The 15,909-nt window shown below is 37.2% G+C and overlaps 1 protein-coding gene across 1 annotated transcript; it reads right to left on the minus strand.

Annotated features, from left to right (window-relative positions):
• Positions 1–8,169: 8,169 nt before the first annotated feature.
• Positions 8,170–8,538, minus strand: LOC145665897 (uncharacterized). The gene has a single exon (XM_081733004.1). It carries the CDS (start codon positions 8,536–8,538, stop codon positions 8,170–8,172), a length of 369 nt encoding a protein of 122 aa, XP_081589130.1.
• Positions 8,539–15,909: the final 7,371 nt, after the last annotated feature.

A 15,909-nucleotide genomic window follows, 5' to 3' on the forward strand; every position in this document is an offset into this window, starting at 1 on the left:
TTTGAACTCGTACAGCAAACAAGCCCTTATGACGCTCTGTGAAGGCCCCATGTTCACTCAGTCCTTACGCACGTTCACGGTGTATCTGAACAGCCACAACCAAGTAGTATGTTGGATATACTTACTAGTGTTGCTCACGAGACCTGGTTTGGGGCATTCTCGTTTCGAAAATGTGTCGTGAAGGTAGTTTCGTCTGGAAAACTGCATATGTTTCTATTGAAAGAGCTCTGTATCATCTCGTACCCTTTCATGAAAATTCTGTCTCGTCTCGTCTCGTCCAACAACTGACCTTCACCTTATATCCATTCGCATTCAACTCACGGTGTGAGGGCCAATTGAACACAGACCTCTACAAAGAGACAGACCTTTCTTGGTCACTTTCAGATTATTATTATTATTATTATTATTATTATTATTATTATTATTATTATTATTATTATTATTATTATTATTATTGCTGGGGTAGTGATTTGACTTTCTCCGCAATAAAATACTTGCTAATTTTATATAACGTTGCAAATATCTCCTAGATAAATTAATCAAGAAAAAATAAAAGGTAATTCCCTACAGAATGATATTTCAGTGCAATTAGTTCCTTATGATTCTATCAGACAGCAACGCTGTTTTTAAATAGAAAAATCGGAATGTTAACGTGATGAAATTGTTGTTTGTTACACAGCAAACAATATTAAAAGAAGTTCTATATACATTCCTTACTAGAAAATAATGTTGTCTTCAGAACTTTTATTCTTTTAGCCTTCAGAACTTGTCTTCAGAACTCAGTCAAATTTTATTTTGATTTTCGAAGTTGAATGCCTAAATTTTAACATTGGAAATTTGGGTGTGGAGTAAAATAAAGAAGGTTAGCAGGGTAGAGAGGAAAACGAATTAGGAAATGCTGAAAAAATGCAAGAGACGAGAGCAATATTAGACGATATAAGGAAGCGAAAAAATGGACGGATCACAAGTTTCGATCTTGCTAAGGGATTGCATTCTGAGAGATGTAGTAAAGAGGGTGATATCAGGAGAGCGAGAGTGTGTAAGAAGGTAGCAATTGATAGATTGTAATAAGGAGGGTGGTACTTTATGTTGGGTTGCGAGACAGATATTAGCGGGAAATCGCAAAAATGGAAGCTTCTTACCTAGTTCACAGAAACTGGCCTGTCATTAATGGCAGAACACTGAGGAGGAGGAGGAGGATAATTATACTACAAATAAAAAAGCCGAAACAATGGTTTATGCATAAGAATTGGTCAGCATTTTTTTTTTTCTGGTGGCAGTTTTGTAAGGTTCTAGCTCTCTCAAACTGATTAGATTGTAAGGTCAGGTCACTCGGGTCGGTTGTCGGGTTAGGTCACTTCGGGTTGGTTCACTCGGGTCACTTTGGGTCGGGCCAATCGGGTCAGCTCTGGTCGGGTTGTCGGTCGGGTCAGTCAATTCGGGTCACGGGTGGGGTCGGGTCGGTCTTCAACACATATAATTTCCACGAAAATTACAATATACCACGGTTTATACCTCACTGGACTTCCAATAAAACATTTTCAATGATGTGTTCACCATCTCACCATTTTTGTATGAGGAAATTTCTAGAGGGATTTTGTGGGAATTTGATGGAGTGTAGATTCCTGTGTGTGTGTGTGTGTGTGTGTGTGTGTGTGTGTGTGTGTGTGTGTGTGTGTGATACGTTACAGGATACAAGATGTCGAGGAAGTGTGTAATAAACCGGACAATTTCTGTTATGTATGTGGGGAGCTGATATTTAAATCACAACGTCGATGTTTTACTCCACTTGTGAGGAAGTGTTATCAGTTATATTTTGGTTGCTGTGTAGGAGACCAAGATAAGAACTGGGTTCCTCACTGCATTTGTTGTACTTGCGTGAAACGTCTGACTGGGTGGGCAAACGGTGGACGAAACATGAACTTCGCAGTACCGATGATCTGGAGGGAACGAAAAGATCATTCTTCAGACTGCTACTTTTGTATGACACAGATAAAAGAAATAAGCAGTAAATCTAACCACACAGTACAGTACCCTAATTTGCCATAAGCAATTAGGCCTTTCCACACAGTGCAGAATTACCTGTACCAGTACCTCTTCCTCATCTTACGGTAAATGAGGATTACGTACTTGAGGCAACTATTGAAGTTCTAAATGAAGATGATGATCCTACTTATGTAGGAAGCACATCTACATTGGATCCCCATCTGATAACTCCGGGTGAACTAAATGACCTCGTACGGGATTTAAAACTCTCCAAGACACAGACAGAACTTCTTGATACTAAACTTAAGGCTGGAATCTGCTACATCGTGACACTAAAGTATGTATTTTTCGAAACCTTCATACAGAGTTTCAAAACTATTATTCTCAAGAAAATGATTTAGTGTATTGTAATAATGTCTGTGCTGTGATGGATACACTTGGACATGCACATAAGTACAGAGTGGAGATTGCTTATTGACTCTTCGAAAACTAGTTTTAAGGTTGTCCTTTTGCACAATGGCAACAAATTTCCTTCAGTGCCTTTGGCTTATGCAACTAATATGAAGGAAACCTATGAAAACATCGAAATAGTGTTAGAAAACATTCAGTATGAGAAATACAAGTGGACCGTTTGCTGTGATTTACGCCATTTCTTTGTTAATGGGTTTGCAGCTTGGTTATAGGAAATGTTGTTTCCTCTGCGAATGGGACAGCAGGAACAAAGCGGAACATTACATCAAGAAGGAACGGCCAACGCATGTATTAACTCCTGGACAGAAGAATGCTGTTTATTCCTCACTGGTGAGCCCTGATTAGATAATTCTACCCCCTCTTCACATAAAGTTGGGGCTCTTCAAAAACTTTGTTAGGGCAATGGACAAAAGTAATGCAGGATCTTGTTACCTCAAGGAAAAAATTCCTCGGGTTAGTGAAGCTAGGGAGTTTTGCAGACACCCAAATAAGATGTTTGATTCGTGACCAAAAATTTGAGGATCTCTTAACTCTGGTTGAGAAAGTAGCTTGGTGTCCATTTAAATGTTTAACAGAGATTTTTTAGGAAACAAGAAAGCCCCAAATTACCGTGAAATTGTGAGTGATTTCCGGCAATCATTCAATGAAATGGGTTGCAACATGTCACTTAAAGTTCACTTTCTAGACTCCCACCTGCATTTCTTTCCTGAAAACTTTGGTGCTGTTAGGATGAGTATGGGGAACATTTTCATCAGGACAATTCCTCCATGGAGAAGAGATACCAGTGACGGTGAAGTTCAAAAATGCTAGCTGATTACTGTTGGACACTTAAAAGAGATGTTCTAGAAACCAAACACAGAAGAAAGTAAACAACTAAAACATATTAGTTGAGGTAAGTAAGTGTCCATTTATTAAGAAGATACCACTCACTTCTATTGTATTATTTATTAAGTAGATATAAAATGCTGACACGGTGTATACATCATTGAAAATATGTTTTATTTCAAATCCAATAAGATATAAACCGTGCTTATATTGTAATGGAAGTTATATGTAATTGTATCTGCAATAATGAATATTGTAAAATGAACAGTACACATAGCATATTTTTATATAAATATGTTTATTTCTCTAGATAGAATAATGCTACTTAGAGGGCTTACTAAGTACAAATCAAGCTAACATACAATATAATTTGTGTGTTTATATACCTAACGTACCCAAGGTACAAGTGTGAAAATGTTTTTTAAAAAAAGAAAAAAGAAAAAGAAAAGAAATTTGAGGGGAAATTTTCCGAAAACACCTCTGTCACGGAAAAAATGAGGGTGATAGAGAAAAACTGATTGCAGATTCGAATTCTACGTGAAAAGGTCTATTAGAATCAGGTATTTTCTTCCGTGTGCCAGAGAAAAAGATTTTTTTTTTTCGACTAGTGTAATAGGTACCATTTTCAAACTCAGCAACCGTTATTCAAACCGGTTAACGTTGATCGCAGATATTAAAAATACTCACATCCGTATATTATTTAATACAAACGAAAATTTTACTTGCACATTTATGCACAAACGATGTATAAACGATCGCGACAATTTGTGGTTCAATCGAACATGGTGGGGCTAGCACTTAGACAACTCCCCTTTTTTTCGTTCTGTCCACGCACCTGATAGCGTAGAAAAAAAAACTTTCGCCTGCGTATTACTGCTCAAACGATGTACAAACAATTAAGATAATTTTCTTTTGAATCGGAGTAGGGAGGTGCTACCAATTAGGCAGCCTATACTTTGTTATCGTTTTGGCGCGCTCGCAATTGTGTACAAACGAAAATTTCGCCTGCAAATTTCTGTACAAAACCGTAATAAACAAGAGCGACAGTTTGTGGTTGAATTCGACATGGTGGGAGGGCTATCAATTAGAGAGCCCATAGTTTGTTATCGTTTTCGCGGGGCCACATTTATGTGCAAATGAAAATTTCAGCTGCACATTTATGTACAAAGGCGTACAAACAAGTGCGACAGTTTGTGGTTGAATTGAACATGGTGGGAGGGCTACCATTTAGACAGCCCCACTTTGTTTTCGTTCTGGCGGTGCCCCTATTTGTGTACAAACCAGGGCCGGAGCGCGGGGGGGTCGAGCCGTGCCACCACCCGGGGCGGCAAGTCTGATGGGCGGCAAAATTTGAAAAAGAAAAGAATACAGGGGCGGCAAAATTTGAGAAAGAAAACAATAAAAGGGCGGCATGTGAAAGAACCGCCCAGGGCGGCAAAACTTCTAGCGCCGGCCCTGGTACAAACGAAAATCTCGCCTGCACATTTCTCTATAACTATATTCAAACGATTGCGACAATTTGTGGTTCAATTGCACATGGTGGGGGGCTACCATTTAGACAGCCCCCCACTTTGTTTTCGTTCTGCCGTCGCCCCCTAATTACGTACAAATGAAAATTTCGCCTGCATATTTCTGTACAAACGATGCACAAACGATTGGGACAATTTGTGATTGAATTGAACATGGTGATTGGGCTATCACTTAGAAAGTCCCCCACTTTGTTTTCGCCCTGGCGGCGCCCCTAATTATGTACAAACGAAAATTTCGCATGCACATTTCTGTACAAACGATGTAGAAACGATTGCGACAATTTGTGATTGAATTGGACATGGTGGGGGGGGGGCTATCTCTTAGACAGACCCCCACTTTTTTTCGATCTGGCGGCACCCTTAATTATGTACAAACGAAAATTTAGCCTTCACATTTCTGTAGAAACGACGTGGAAACGATTGCGACAATTTGTGATTGAATTGGACATTTGGGGGGGGGGGCTATCACTTAGACAGTCCCCAATTTGTTTCAGTTTTTACGGCGCTCCCATTTATGTACAAGCAAAAATTTCGCCTGCACATTCTTGTACAAATGATGTAGAAACGATTGCGACAATTTTTGCTTGAATTTGACATGGTGAAGTGCTACCACTTAAACAGCCCCCACTTTGTTTTCGTTCTGGCGGCGCCCCTAATTGTGTACAAACGAAAATTTGGCCTGCACATTTCTGTACAAACGATGTAGAAACGAATGCGACAAATTGTGATTGAATTGGATATGCTGGGGTGCTACCACTTAGACAGCCCCCACATTTTTTTCGTTCTGGCGACGCCATTAATTTTGTACAAACGAAAATCTCGCCTGCACAGTTCTGTACAAACCATGTAGGAATGCTTGCGACAATTTGTGATTAAATTGGACATGGTGGAAGAGAATACCATTTAGATAGACCCCACTTTGATTTCGTTCTGGCGGCGCCCCTAATTGTGTACAAACAAAAATTTCGCCTGCACATTTCTGTACAAACGATGTAGGAACGATTGCGACAATTTGTGATTGAATTGGACATGGTGGGGGGGGGGCTACCATTTAGACAGCCCGCACTTTGTTTTCGTTCTGGCGGCGCCCCTAATTGTGTACAAACAAAACTTTTGCCTGCACATTTCTGTACAAAAGGTGTAGAAACGATTGCGATAATTTGTGATTGAATTGGACATTTTGGGGGGCTAACATTTAGACAGTCCCCCACTTTTTTCGTTCTGGCGACGCCCCTAATTGTCTAAAAACGAAAATTTTGCTTGCAGATTTCTGTACGAACGATGTACAAACGATTGCGACAATTTCTGATTCAATTGTACATAGTGGGGGACTAACATTTAGACAGCCCCCACTTTGTTTTCGTTCTGACGGCGCCCCTAAGTGTGTACAAACGAAAAATTCGCCTGCACATTGAGACCATTTCCGATTGAGTCTGATAAGGGGGGGGGGCTGTCTAAATGGACGTCTCCTTTTCACCTCTACTGTAATTAAATTCTTCCTCGAGAAAATCTGTAATCAACATTGTCAGTAGCTACGTCGTCGACTAATATACCTTAACAAGTACAGCTTTATTTTCGTATATTTTACAACAGTTAACCAATTTAAAACTATCGCAAACAAGAATATGTAGTCAACTTCTTAAATACTTCGCTCGCAGGAACCCGTTCATCGCGTGCAACAAGCAAAAACAACATGTTTGGCGTCTCACAAATGAAAAAGGGGAAAAAAGAAAAGCAAAAGCAGCACGACAGTGCCTTATCGCAGTCAGAGCTGACAACATAGTTTCGGTCGTTACTAACGCGAATAGACCTACTAGCGATGCACAAGAGTTATACAGTTACAATATACGTTGTGCCACAGTAGCGCTACAGGCGGAATGTGCACGAACTACAAATGAATATGTTCCCTTACAAGCATCAGACACTGTTGCACCCTCTTTACATTCTACACATCATTTTTTCTCCCACTTTTTGACCTTGACAAGCAGAAGTACCAGGCTTTCCGAGTTCACAACCATAAACTCTTTGTGTACAGAGTACGTTTTCAGTTCTTCCAATGACTCTGCGCGCGAAGAACAGGGGTGATGATCGGGCTACCGAATACGGAAGTCAGAGACACCCGGTTGCAACTTTAAATGTAAAATACAAATATAGAGCCTTGACAATGCCGTGAGGATGAATATATATATATATATATATATATATATATATATATATATATATATATATATATATATATATATATATATATATATATGTATATAAAGCTTTTGAATTCTAACTATGCAGAATGTATACCAAGAGCTTTAGTGATTTGATTATTATTGGGACTATAAGCCTTTTATGACATTTATATTATCAGTACAATGACTTAAGTAACATTAGATCCTACATCACAATACAAAAACTTTTCTAAGCATGTGCCGTCCAGTTTGGAAAGTTCAGTAGTTCAGGAAACACTGTTCACTTATGAGAAGCATGAGTTACAAACTAACTTACTGTGTTGCTTACAAACGTTTTTTCAACACTTGGAGCATGTGAAGGTGCTTTTTCTGTGAAGATCGTGAGGGCAGAATCCGCATCTCCTCCTTTTTGTTTCTTGAGCTCTGACTTCTTCTTCGGTTGGCTTTGAAACTCCACATCTTTTCAAGGCATCTTGAACTGACTTTGGGAGATTAGGTATTGGAAGTGTCATGATCATCTGAGGTTTCGCTAATACTTCTGCGCGTTCTCTAAGAAAAAGACGACGTTTGTCTGTTCTGTTAGGAAAATAGCCTGGATGTTGAGTGGAGAAGACAACATAACTGTTCAAAGCTGCAACATCCATCATATTCGTCCATAATACAAAAGGCCACCTTCGACTTTCTCTTTTGGAAGTATAGCAACGAACTTTCTGGTCCATTCCGTCGACACGTCCCTTTGTTGAGCTATAGAAACTTATTATTTCCGGTTTGTTCTTCGGATGGTCTTCAACAATGGATTTGTCATGATGCATTGTACTAAGCATAATTACTGATCTGTTCCTTTTGGTTACGTAACTTACAAGAGTGACGTCATTTTTGAAGGCGAAAATTGAAGATCTTACTTCTCTTGAGAGGGATGCTTTCATCTCCTTCGGGATATCAGGTTTGTTTTGTCTTATTGTTCCCACTATTGTGATTCCTTGCTGAAAGATATCCTCTGCAAGACTAACACTGGTAAAATAATTATCCATTGTTACGTTTCTTGAAGAGTTTTTCACGGTTTGAATGAGTTCTTTGACAATATTTGCTCCCAAATTTCTTTGAACTGGCTCATTTGGTTTCCTGCCTGTATATACACACCCATCAACAGTGTATGATGATTTGGCATCGCACAATCAAAAGATCTTTATGCCATATTTGGAAGGTTTTTTCGGCATATATTGGATGAAACTACACTTTTCGCGAAATTGCACTAATTGTTCATCAATCGTTACAAACTCACTGCGAATAATTACATTTCTGCAATTATCAAGAAAAAGATTCCACGCATAACTAATTGGTGCAAGCTTGTCCGTTTGCAGACGATCACTTCGTGTACGCTTGTCGTCAAATCTTAGTGCTTTACGGATATCTTCAAACCGGTTGACAGACATTGTTGCTTTGTAAAGAGGATTAGACCTCTCGTCCAGGAATAGCTCACGAATAGGCACATCCCAACTCTTTTCAACTCCTGCTTGTAACAGAATACCGAAAAACGCATTCATTTCCTCAACGGAAACGTTCTTCCACTGCTTCCCCTTTTCCGTTGCTAATCTTCTTCCTTCCTAATTAGTGCAATGTATAATTTCTTCTATTATTGAATGGGTTATGAAACAATCTCATACGTCTTTGGGACATAATGTTTTCACTTCCCTTGAAACACCGGTTTACACTTTACAATATTATGAGCTCGGGTACGTGAAGTAGACGGACCGTTCTTCTTCCAAACTGTTCCATTTACGCTAATGAAGGTATCATCTTTCTGTGTTTGTTGTATGCACTCACTGTCACTACAATACTCTGAACCTGATGAAGAATAGTCCTGATTACTTTCCTCACGAGCACTAATAGGCCGAGCAGTACTAGAACAATCCTCAACTTCAGAGTCGGTCGCACTACTATCGGATATCACTGTCTCTTCGTCAAGACACATACGCACAAAACTGCTGAAGTCTTCGTCTGATGCTTTCCTTTTCTGAGTAGAGGCCATTGTAGCACTAAATGTAATACGAAACACACAAATCTTCAACTTACAACGGCAGCACAAATACATTCCTGAAATAGCAAACCTTCGGTAATTTATAAGTGCCAAATAAAACAACAAAACTCATAATTACATCAATATCTATTACATTCTCCAAAATTGATATAAGTTGGATACAATTTACTAAACACATTTTATTTCTTTGCGAATTTACAATGTAAAATGCTTGAAAAAAAATCTACAAGAAAATCACTATCAACGTGCGTAGTGCCATCTATTGACAAGTGCGTAGTGCCATCTATTGACAAGTGCGTAGTGCCATCTATTGAAAATCTTAAAATTCATAAAAGCACCCAGTTATTCAATGCAAGATCTGAAAATATTATAGAAAGATATATTTTACGTCAAAAAGTTTGAAAATGATGCAATGCGAACGCAATTTGGTCAAGGGCCTCGCAGGCCCTGCATATGCATTGATAGGGTATAAATGAAAAAATGCAAATTACCAAAAAAGTTGACAGCTAATGGGTACAGAAAGACAATACACAATGTACATCTTCAATCCGAAGATTACGCAAAGCCACCGCCTTTAACACAATAAAATATTTCAAAGGCTAAGGAAACAAAAGTACATAGGGCGTCGGAGGCCCTGCTTATGCATCCAAGGGTTAATAAAAAAATCGTATGCTGAGTTAGACAAATAGAGAGAAACAAAAAGAGCCACTATTCTACGTTAGTGAATGGACTAGAGTTCTTCGAAAACTGAAGAAAATATTTATAAGAAATTTAAAGTGTCCCTTTTGCACAAAATCTATGAAGTGGTAGAAAAATCTATAACTTTAAATGTTTACTTTTTTGAAAATGATTTAGTGATTTGTTCTAGCTGAAATATTATATAAGAACACTCCCGAAACATCAAAATGCTGACAATTCAGAAGGTGTATACTGTGATCCACCTCATATTTCCAATCATAAATAAGAAAACTTGAACATCGGAAGAACCACATAGCACACAATGAAAAAAAATACTATTCATTGAAACATGAGTATAAACCACATTCAATTAATCAGTAGTGTGCTTTAAATTCCACTAAATTTTGGTTTGTTTGTTTGCTATTTTTTAATACTTTTGGTTTGTTTCTTTGCTGTCCTTTATTAGTGCTTTCGCATTGACAAATGATAATTTTAAAAAGCTGAATGCTGTGGACATAATTGTAGTTCATGTTAAAGTTTTAACACATCAAGTTCCTCAATACAAAATACTGTATTTTAAGTGTAAAAATAAATAAACTAACGTGCTTTCATTCTTTCTATCCCTCAGAAACAAAATTAGCTGCAAATTCTATAAATAAGTGCGACTGTATGATCACATGTGATTATATAGATGTGACTCTGGACAAGGTATATAGCGAAAGGTAAATCGTTGTTTTATACTCCATTATGTATGTAGTGTAATCTGAATTTTGTATGTAGTGATTCGTTTATACATTTTCTGTTTTATTGTGGTGTATTATCTCACAAAGATATTTTTTAAAAAATCTTCTGCAAGCTCGTTTGATATTTTGTCGATGAAATGGTTCAGGATAACATTAGTTGTGTTATCACATTCTTCTTTCAGAAATTTCCTCGTTCTAGAAGATTAGGGTTAGTGGGTTCATTTGTACAGCTCTTTGTTCTAGAGTGCTGCTGGTAGATTTAATGGGATTAAGAATTGAGGAATCTCCTGTTCAAACCACATAATTGATTTACTGACTTTTCAGTGTCTTTGTAACTTAATCATTTCTACGCTTGTAATCCATGTAAACAAATCAAGATTGACTGCACTCAGACAATAAAAAGTTTCGTAACTGTAAAATTAGGAATACCTTTTTCCAAGATCTTGACAGAATAACGTTCATGAATTAGCGTGTGGATGATAGGTAATGGTACTGGTCCCTATCCCTATTGTTACCATGGTGGGTAATGGTACCGTTCACGAAATGGGCAAGAGTATTATTTTCTTTTTATTTCCCTCGCCATTATCACAACGCTACAATCCCCATACTATCACAATCACGCGTATGCTGTGTATAAAATCCTGTTTCTAATTTTGTCCACAACATTTATATCTAGAAGTACTTGTCACAAAAATCACCTGGAAACATTATATTGGACTATCTTCCTTGATTCCAGTCACATTGTTCTCGTCCGTCATTGTAATAAGGTACGTTGATGGTATGAGATAACGGAACACACTTTACTAACTTCCTGGTGCATAATCTAATACTATTAGTTTGAAGTGAAATGACTATATGCAAGAAGAATGAACTAAGAAAATAATCAACTTAAGTGAACTGAATACAGATTGACACGATCTAGATCAAAATAAATCTTATTTTGGGCACATTGTATCTCGTAGAGGTCAAAATATATCTTTTATAAAACTTATAAAATACGATTCTAAATATATTATTTTTGCTCGTTATTTTCGTTTCTTTATACAAGTTGCATTCAACATGTGTAGCTGTTACGTGGGTACTGTGCTAATGAGACGGTACAAGAACAATAAACACTGCTCACGTAAAAATTTAATTAGAATTTTATGAAGACAATTTACAACTGCGTCCATCTCCGAAATACAACAAAACAAGCACCTCCCAGTTAAGATGGATACGTGATTCACCGGCAGAGTTAGTTGTAACTGTGCGGAAAGTAATGCTAAAAAAAACAGAAACGTTCATGAAAATAAAATAAGATTATGAAACTTACTTCATTATGTGTCAGTATTGTTCCATTTGACTTCAACGCACTTGGATCAGTTCCCCTCAAGTAATCGAATGCCCTAGGAATAGGAGACATAGTGATTGCCAAAACACATGTTACGACTTCCTTGAGTGTTTTATCGTCTGAAAATCGTCGTCCCCGCAGAAGACTTTTCAGGAGTCAAAACAGAAAATAATCATATGAAGCTAGATCTAGAGAAAAAGTTGGGTGATTAAACTCTATGGAGCCGCATTCCATGTTAATTGCTTTCAATGTGCGAGCGGTTGAGGTGGAGCAGGGCGGTTGACGTAGAGCAGCATCGTACCAGTCGAATACCTTGCACGGCATTTCTGTTTGACAGTCTTCCGTGAAGACAGGAAAATCTCACCCATCTGTCATTAATTTTTGATATAATTAAAACTGTTAGGATGATTTTGTGAACAGCGCTAGGCGAAATAATGAGTTCATGAGTTTATTGACATTGGAATGCTAATCTTGCTAAATTATGGTCTCCATTTTGGGAGATTTCCTTTGAAGGTGCCACGACTAGTTATCCTTTAATTCATCCCTTCTTCTGCTTAAATTTCTTATCCAAAACTCCACCTTTAGTATGAAGGTGCATTGTCAAATAGAACGACAACTGGTGCATTTCTTTAGGATTCTTTTGTGATTTCTTTTGTAGAGAATTTAATCAGAAACCGACGCCGTAATTACGCACTTTTACTTTAGATCAGCACTATTTTGATCTCTATATTCTCTCAATTCAACTACATAATGCTAACTGATTGATAGTTGCATCTGTAGTAAAATAAGGCAATATTGCATCCACACGGGTTGCTGGAAAAGTTTCTGCAAACTACTACTGACAGCGACGCACGTGTTTCTCTGTTATAAAATGATGAAGAATATACGTTATTTTTAAATTATCTTTTGTTGTTTATTTATGTCTTTTCGTTTATTTTGCAGAACTATTTGAAGAGGTCGTTTTTAGTGAAAATGGAAATATTTCTTGAACACTTTAGGGTAATGAGTTTTATGAGTTTACCACAACAATGCATCAAGCGACGTCATTTGGCTTTTAAGGATGAATCATCTCTAATAGGACTGCGTGCAATTGGTTTTCCGAATTCCAGCTTCGTTACACATTTCACAGTGGTTATTGTCGTAAAGGTTGTCTGTTGTAACTAATACTGTTGATAGTATGCGATAAATAATTGAGAGAGATTCGGAATGCAGCATACCGTGAGATTCAGGCATTCTTGAACATTGACATGAAAGCAATGCACACGATTCTGAACAAGTTGACCGAAGATTAGAACAGGTTCATGTTAATTGGAGTAAAGAACTTCTCAAAAACCTCAACCGAGGTAAAGTCAAGTTTGTTATACTACTTCATAACAAAAGACGAAGCTTGTATGGGTTAATACAAAATCGAAAGTTTTTGAGTGTTTCTAAGTAAGCTGACATCAACAAAAGTTGTTCGTTCGAAGAGCACTGCCAATCAAATAATTACTTGTTTGTTTGTTACATCGGACATGTGGCAGCCATAGTCTTAGAAGATCGAAGGAGTGCAAGTGATAAGTAGTATGACTAGCATACAGCAATTTATTTTACAGAAGACACCAATAAACTGCGTAAAACAAACCAAAATCAGAGGATCATTCTTCAGCAAAACACCAAATCTCACTCAGAACTTGACTTTTTCGTATGTAAAGATATATCAATTTTGGACGTGAATATTTTGAAAAGCAATGAAACCACTTCCAGAATTCTATATGTCTTTTTCATATTGACTGCAGAGACTTATCTAGCAGCTCTCGTATAATCAATGGTAGTATGTATATTTTTCATACATATATTAGCATACTTTGAACAAATTGCTGTGAAGAGAAGCTATGAATTATGACTGAATACTATCAAACAAACAAATATTGAAGCCTTTAGAAAATTGCAATTATTTTGATCTTCTTGTATTCTCTAATAATGTATTGTAGACTTATACATTTTTCTATATTTTTTTACTTATAGGAAAAGCAAAGTTGGTGTTTTTGTATATTTACTTTCATCATTCCCAAAATTAAGATATAAACTTGACGTTATATTCGGAATGCTAGAAATAGTAGGTAAGATATATCTTGTATTTATTTATTTTTTTTCATTATTTGCATACTACAAAGCGCGATTCTACATAGGAAAACAAATTTGCAGACGTGTGTTCTGAGCTGCAAATGATGTATCTCCATAGTTGTTTTTATTACATCTGAAAAGTTACTAGGTCTTGAACAAATTCTTCAGGGGTAGATGACTCTCAAACTACTAACACAACGAATATAGAGTTATAATCAGTCTTTTTAAATATTGTAGTAAATAAATTTATATTAATAGGATCAGATGAACGAGTTTCGTTGATATATCTGCTACATGCTAATTAACAGGAAGCTAATTTTTGCCCACAAATTGAGCGATGTAATGTTAACTTTATTTATTTATAAACTACCTATGGAGGTCCATCTTCGAATGGGAAGAGTAGCCTTATGGAAATATTAGAGTTCTTCCCCATTGAGATAAGCATTTGAATTTTAAAAAATATGACGAAACCAGGTTCGAAGCAAGTGCTAATTAGGTTCCTAAATTCATTTCCAACAATTCAGCCGTTATCCTGTGATAATGAACAGGTAGTATCGAAAATATTATGGAAATTGCCCTCTTTCTCTTTAGATGCGAAATATCGGAAAATATTGAAGTACATGTCCACTGTTTCAATAAGTATCGTAATGTATCAACTTTCTTCTTCCTAATATGAGAGGCTCGTAAATGGATTATTCTATTTTGGCATAGATCTTAAACCCTTTCCTCTCCGTTTGAATACACATTATAATAAAATTGACATTATTAAAAACACGATAGATGACTGTGAAAAATTTGAAACTATTTAGAAGTTTGCCAGTAATGATGAGATGTATAACATTTATTTCAGTGTGGTGAAAATTTATAGAAATTGTCCCTTTTATCCTTTAATTCCGTTAGGAATATGAAATACATGTCTTCTTACTTTTATTGACAACTTTATACAGAAAATGTTATTTTTCTGACTTGAAAGACTCGTAAGATACTGTATTATACTCATATACAGTATGCGGCAAAACAAACGGTACTGAAATCTCATCGTTGGCATTTATTTATTTATTTATTTATTTCTTGTGCAACATAATGAAACATAAAAAATGTTCTCAAATGGATGTCAACTAAACGTTACTCAACCCATATTGTAAATTTAAGAAGACTCGTGCCTGCATATCATGTGTTCAAAATGTTGACCATTACATCGCACACATTCTTCATAGTGGTCCGATGGACATATTAGTGTCCGATAGACACGTCGATGGACATGTTAGTGAAAACAGGTTCCTGGAACGACAAAACAATGAGTGAATCTTCTCTCTGAACTACGGTATACTTGTAGGGGTTATCTGTTCGGAAAATTGCTTCTTTCAGCATACCCCATATGTAGGTGTCTGGAGCCCTGAGGCCAGGAGAGTGGGATGGATATAGAAAATCCAATTTGCGGGAAACCAAGTGATGTCCAAATTTTTGTGAGCAGAAGGACAGATGACTCAGTTGCAATGTGGACGGTAGCCCCTTCTTTCTGCATCCATTGTTATTGTAACGTCAGTTTTTTGTGCGGCGGAAACCTCGCAAAAGATGCAAGAATGGATGCATAATCAACTGGCGATCGATGTAGCTATCAAGGTGCACATGGCTTTCATCACTGAACCATTTGTTACTAATGAATACTTCATGTTCATATGCCACAGCTCTAGAGCAATACGGTAGACGTGGGCGCTCATCGCCTGCAGTGAGATGCTGCTCCACACTGAATGAACGGAAATAGTGCTCGTTAATAAACACCTACTCCTCTGTTGCAAGTAACATTATGTTTGCGCCAACTGCACACTACGCTACTCCACACACGGTTGAACATACGTGTGGCGCTCACAGCTCATACCATGTTGCATCTGCACACCATCCGAAGGCGAATTTCAGTACTGTTTGTATTGCCGCATACTGTACTTGAACTCTTCTTCCCTCTTAGATTATGCATTTTGGTAAGAGTAACACAATAATCCAGTTCTAGTAGTACTAGTGCAAA

Source organism: Thermobia domestica, chromosome 12 (genome assembly GCF_964235325.1).
Source record: "Thermobia domestica chromosome 12, izTheDome1.hap1.1, whole genome shotgun sequence".
NCBI lineage: Eukaryota > Metazoa > Arthropoda > Insecta > Zygentoma > Lepismatidae > Thermobia > Thermobia domestica.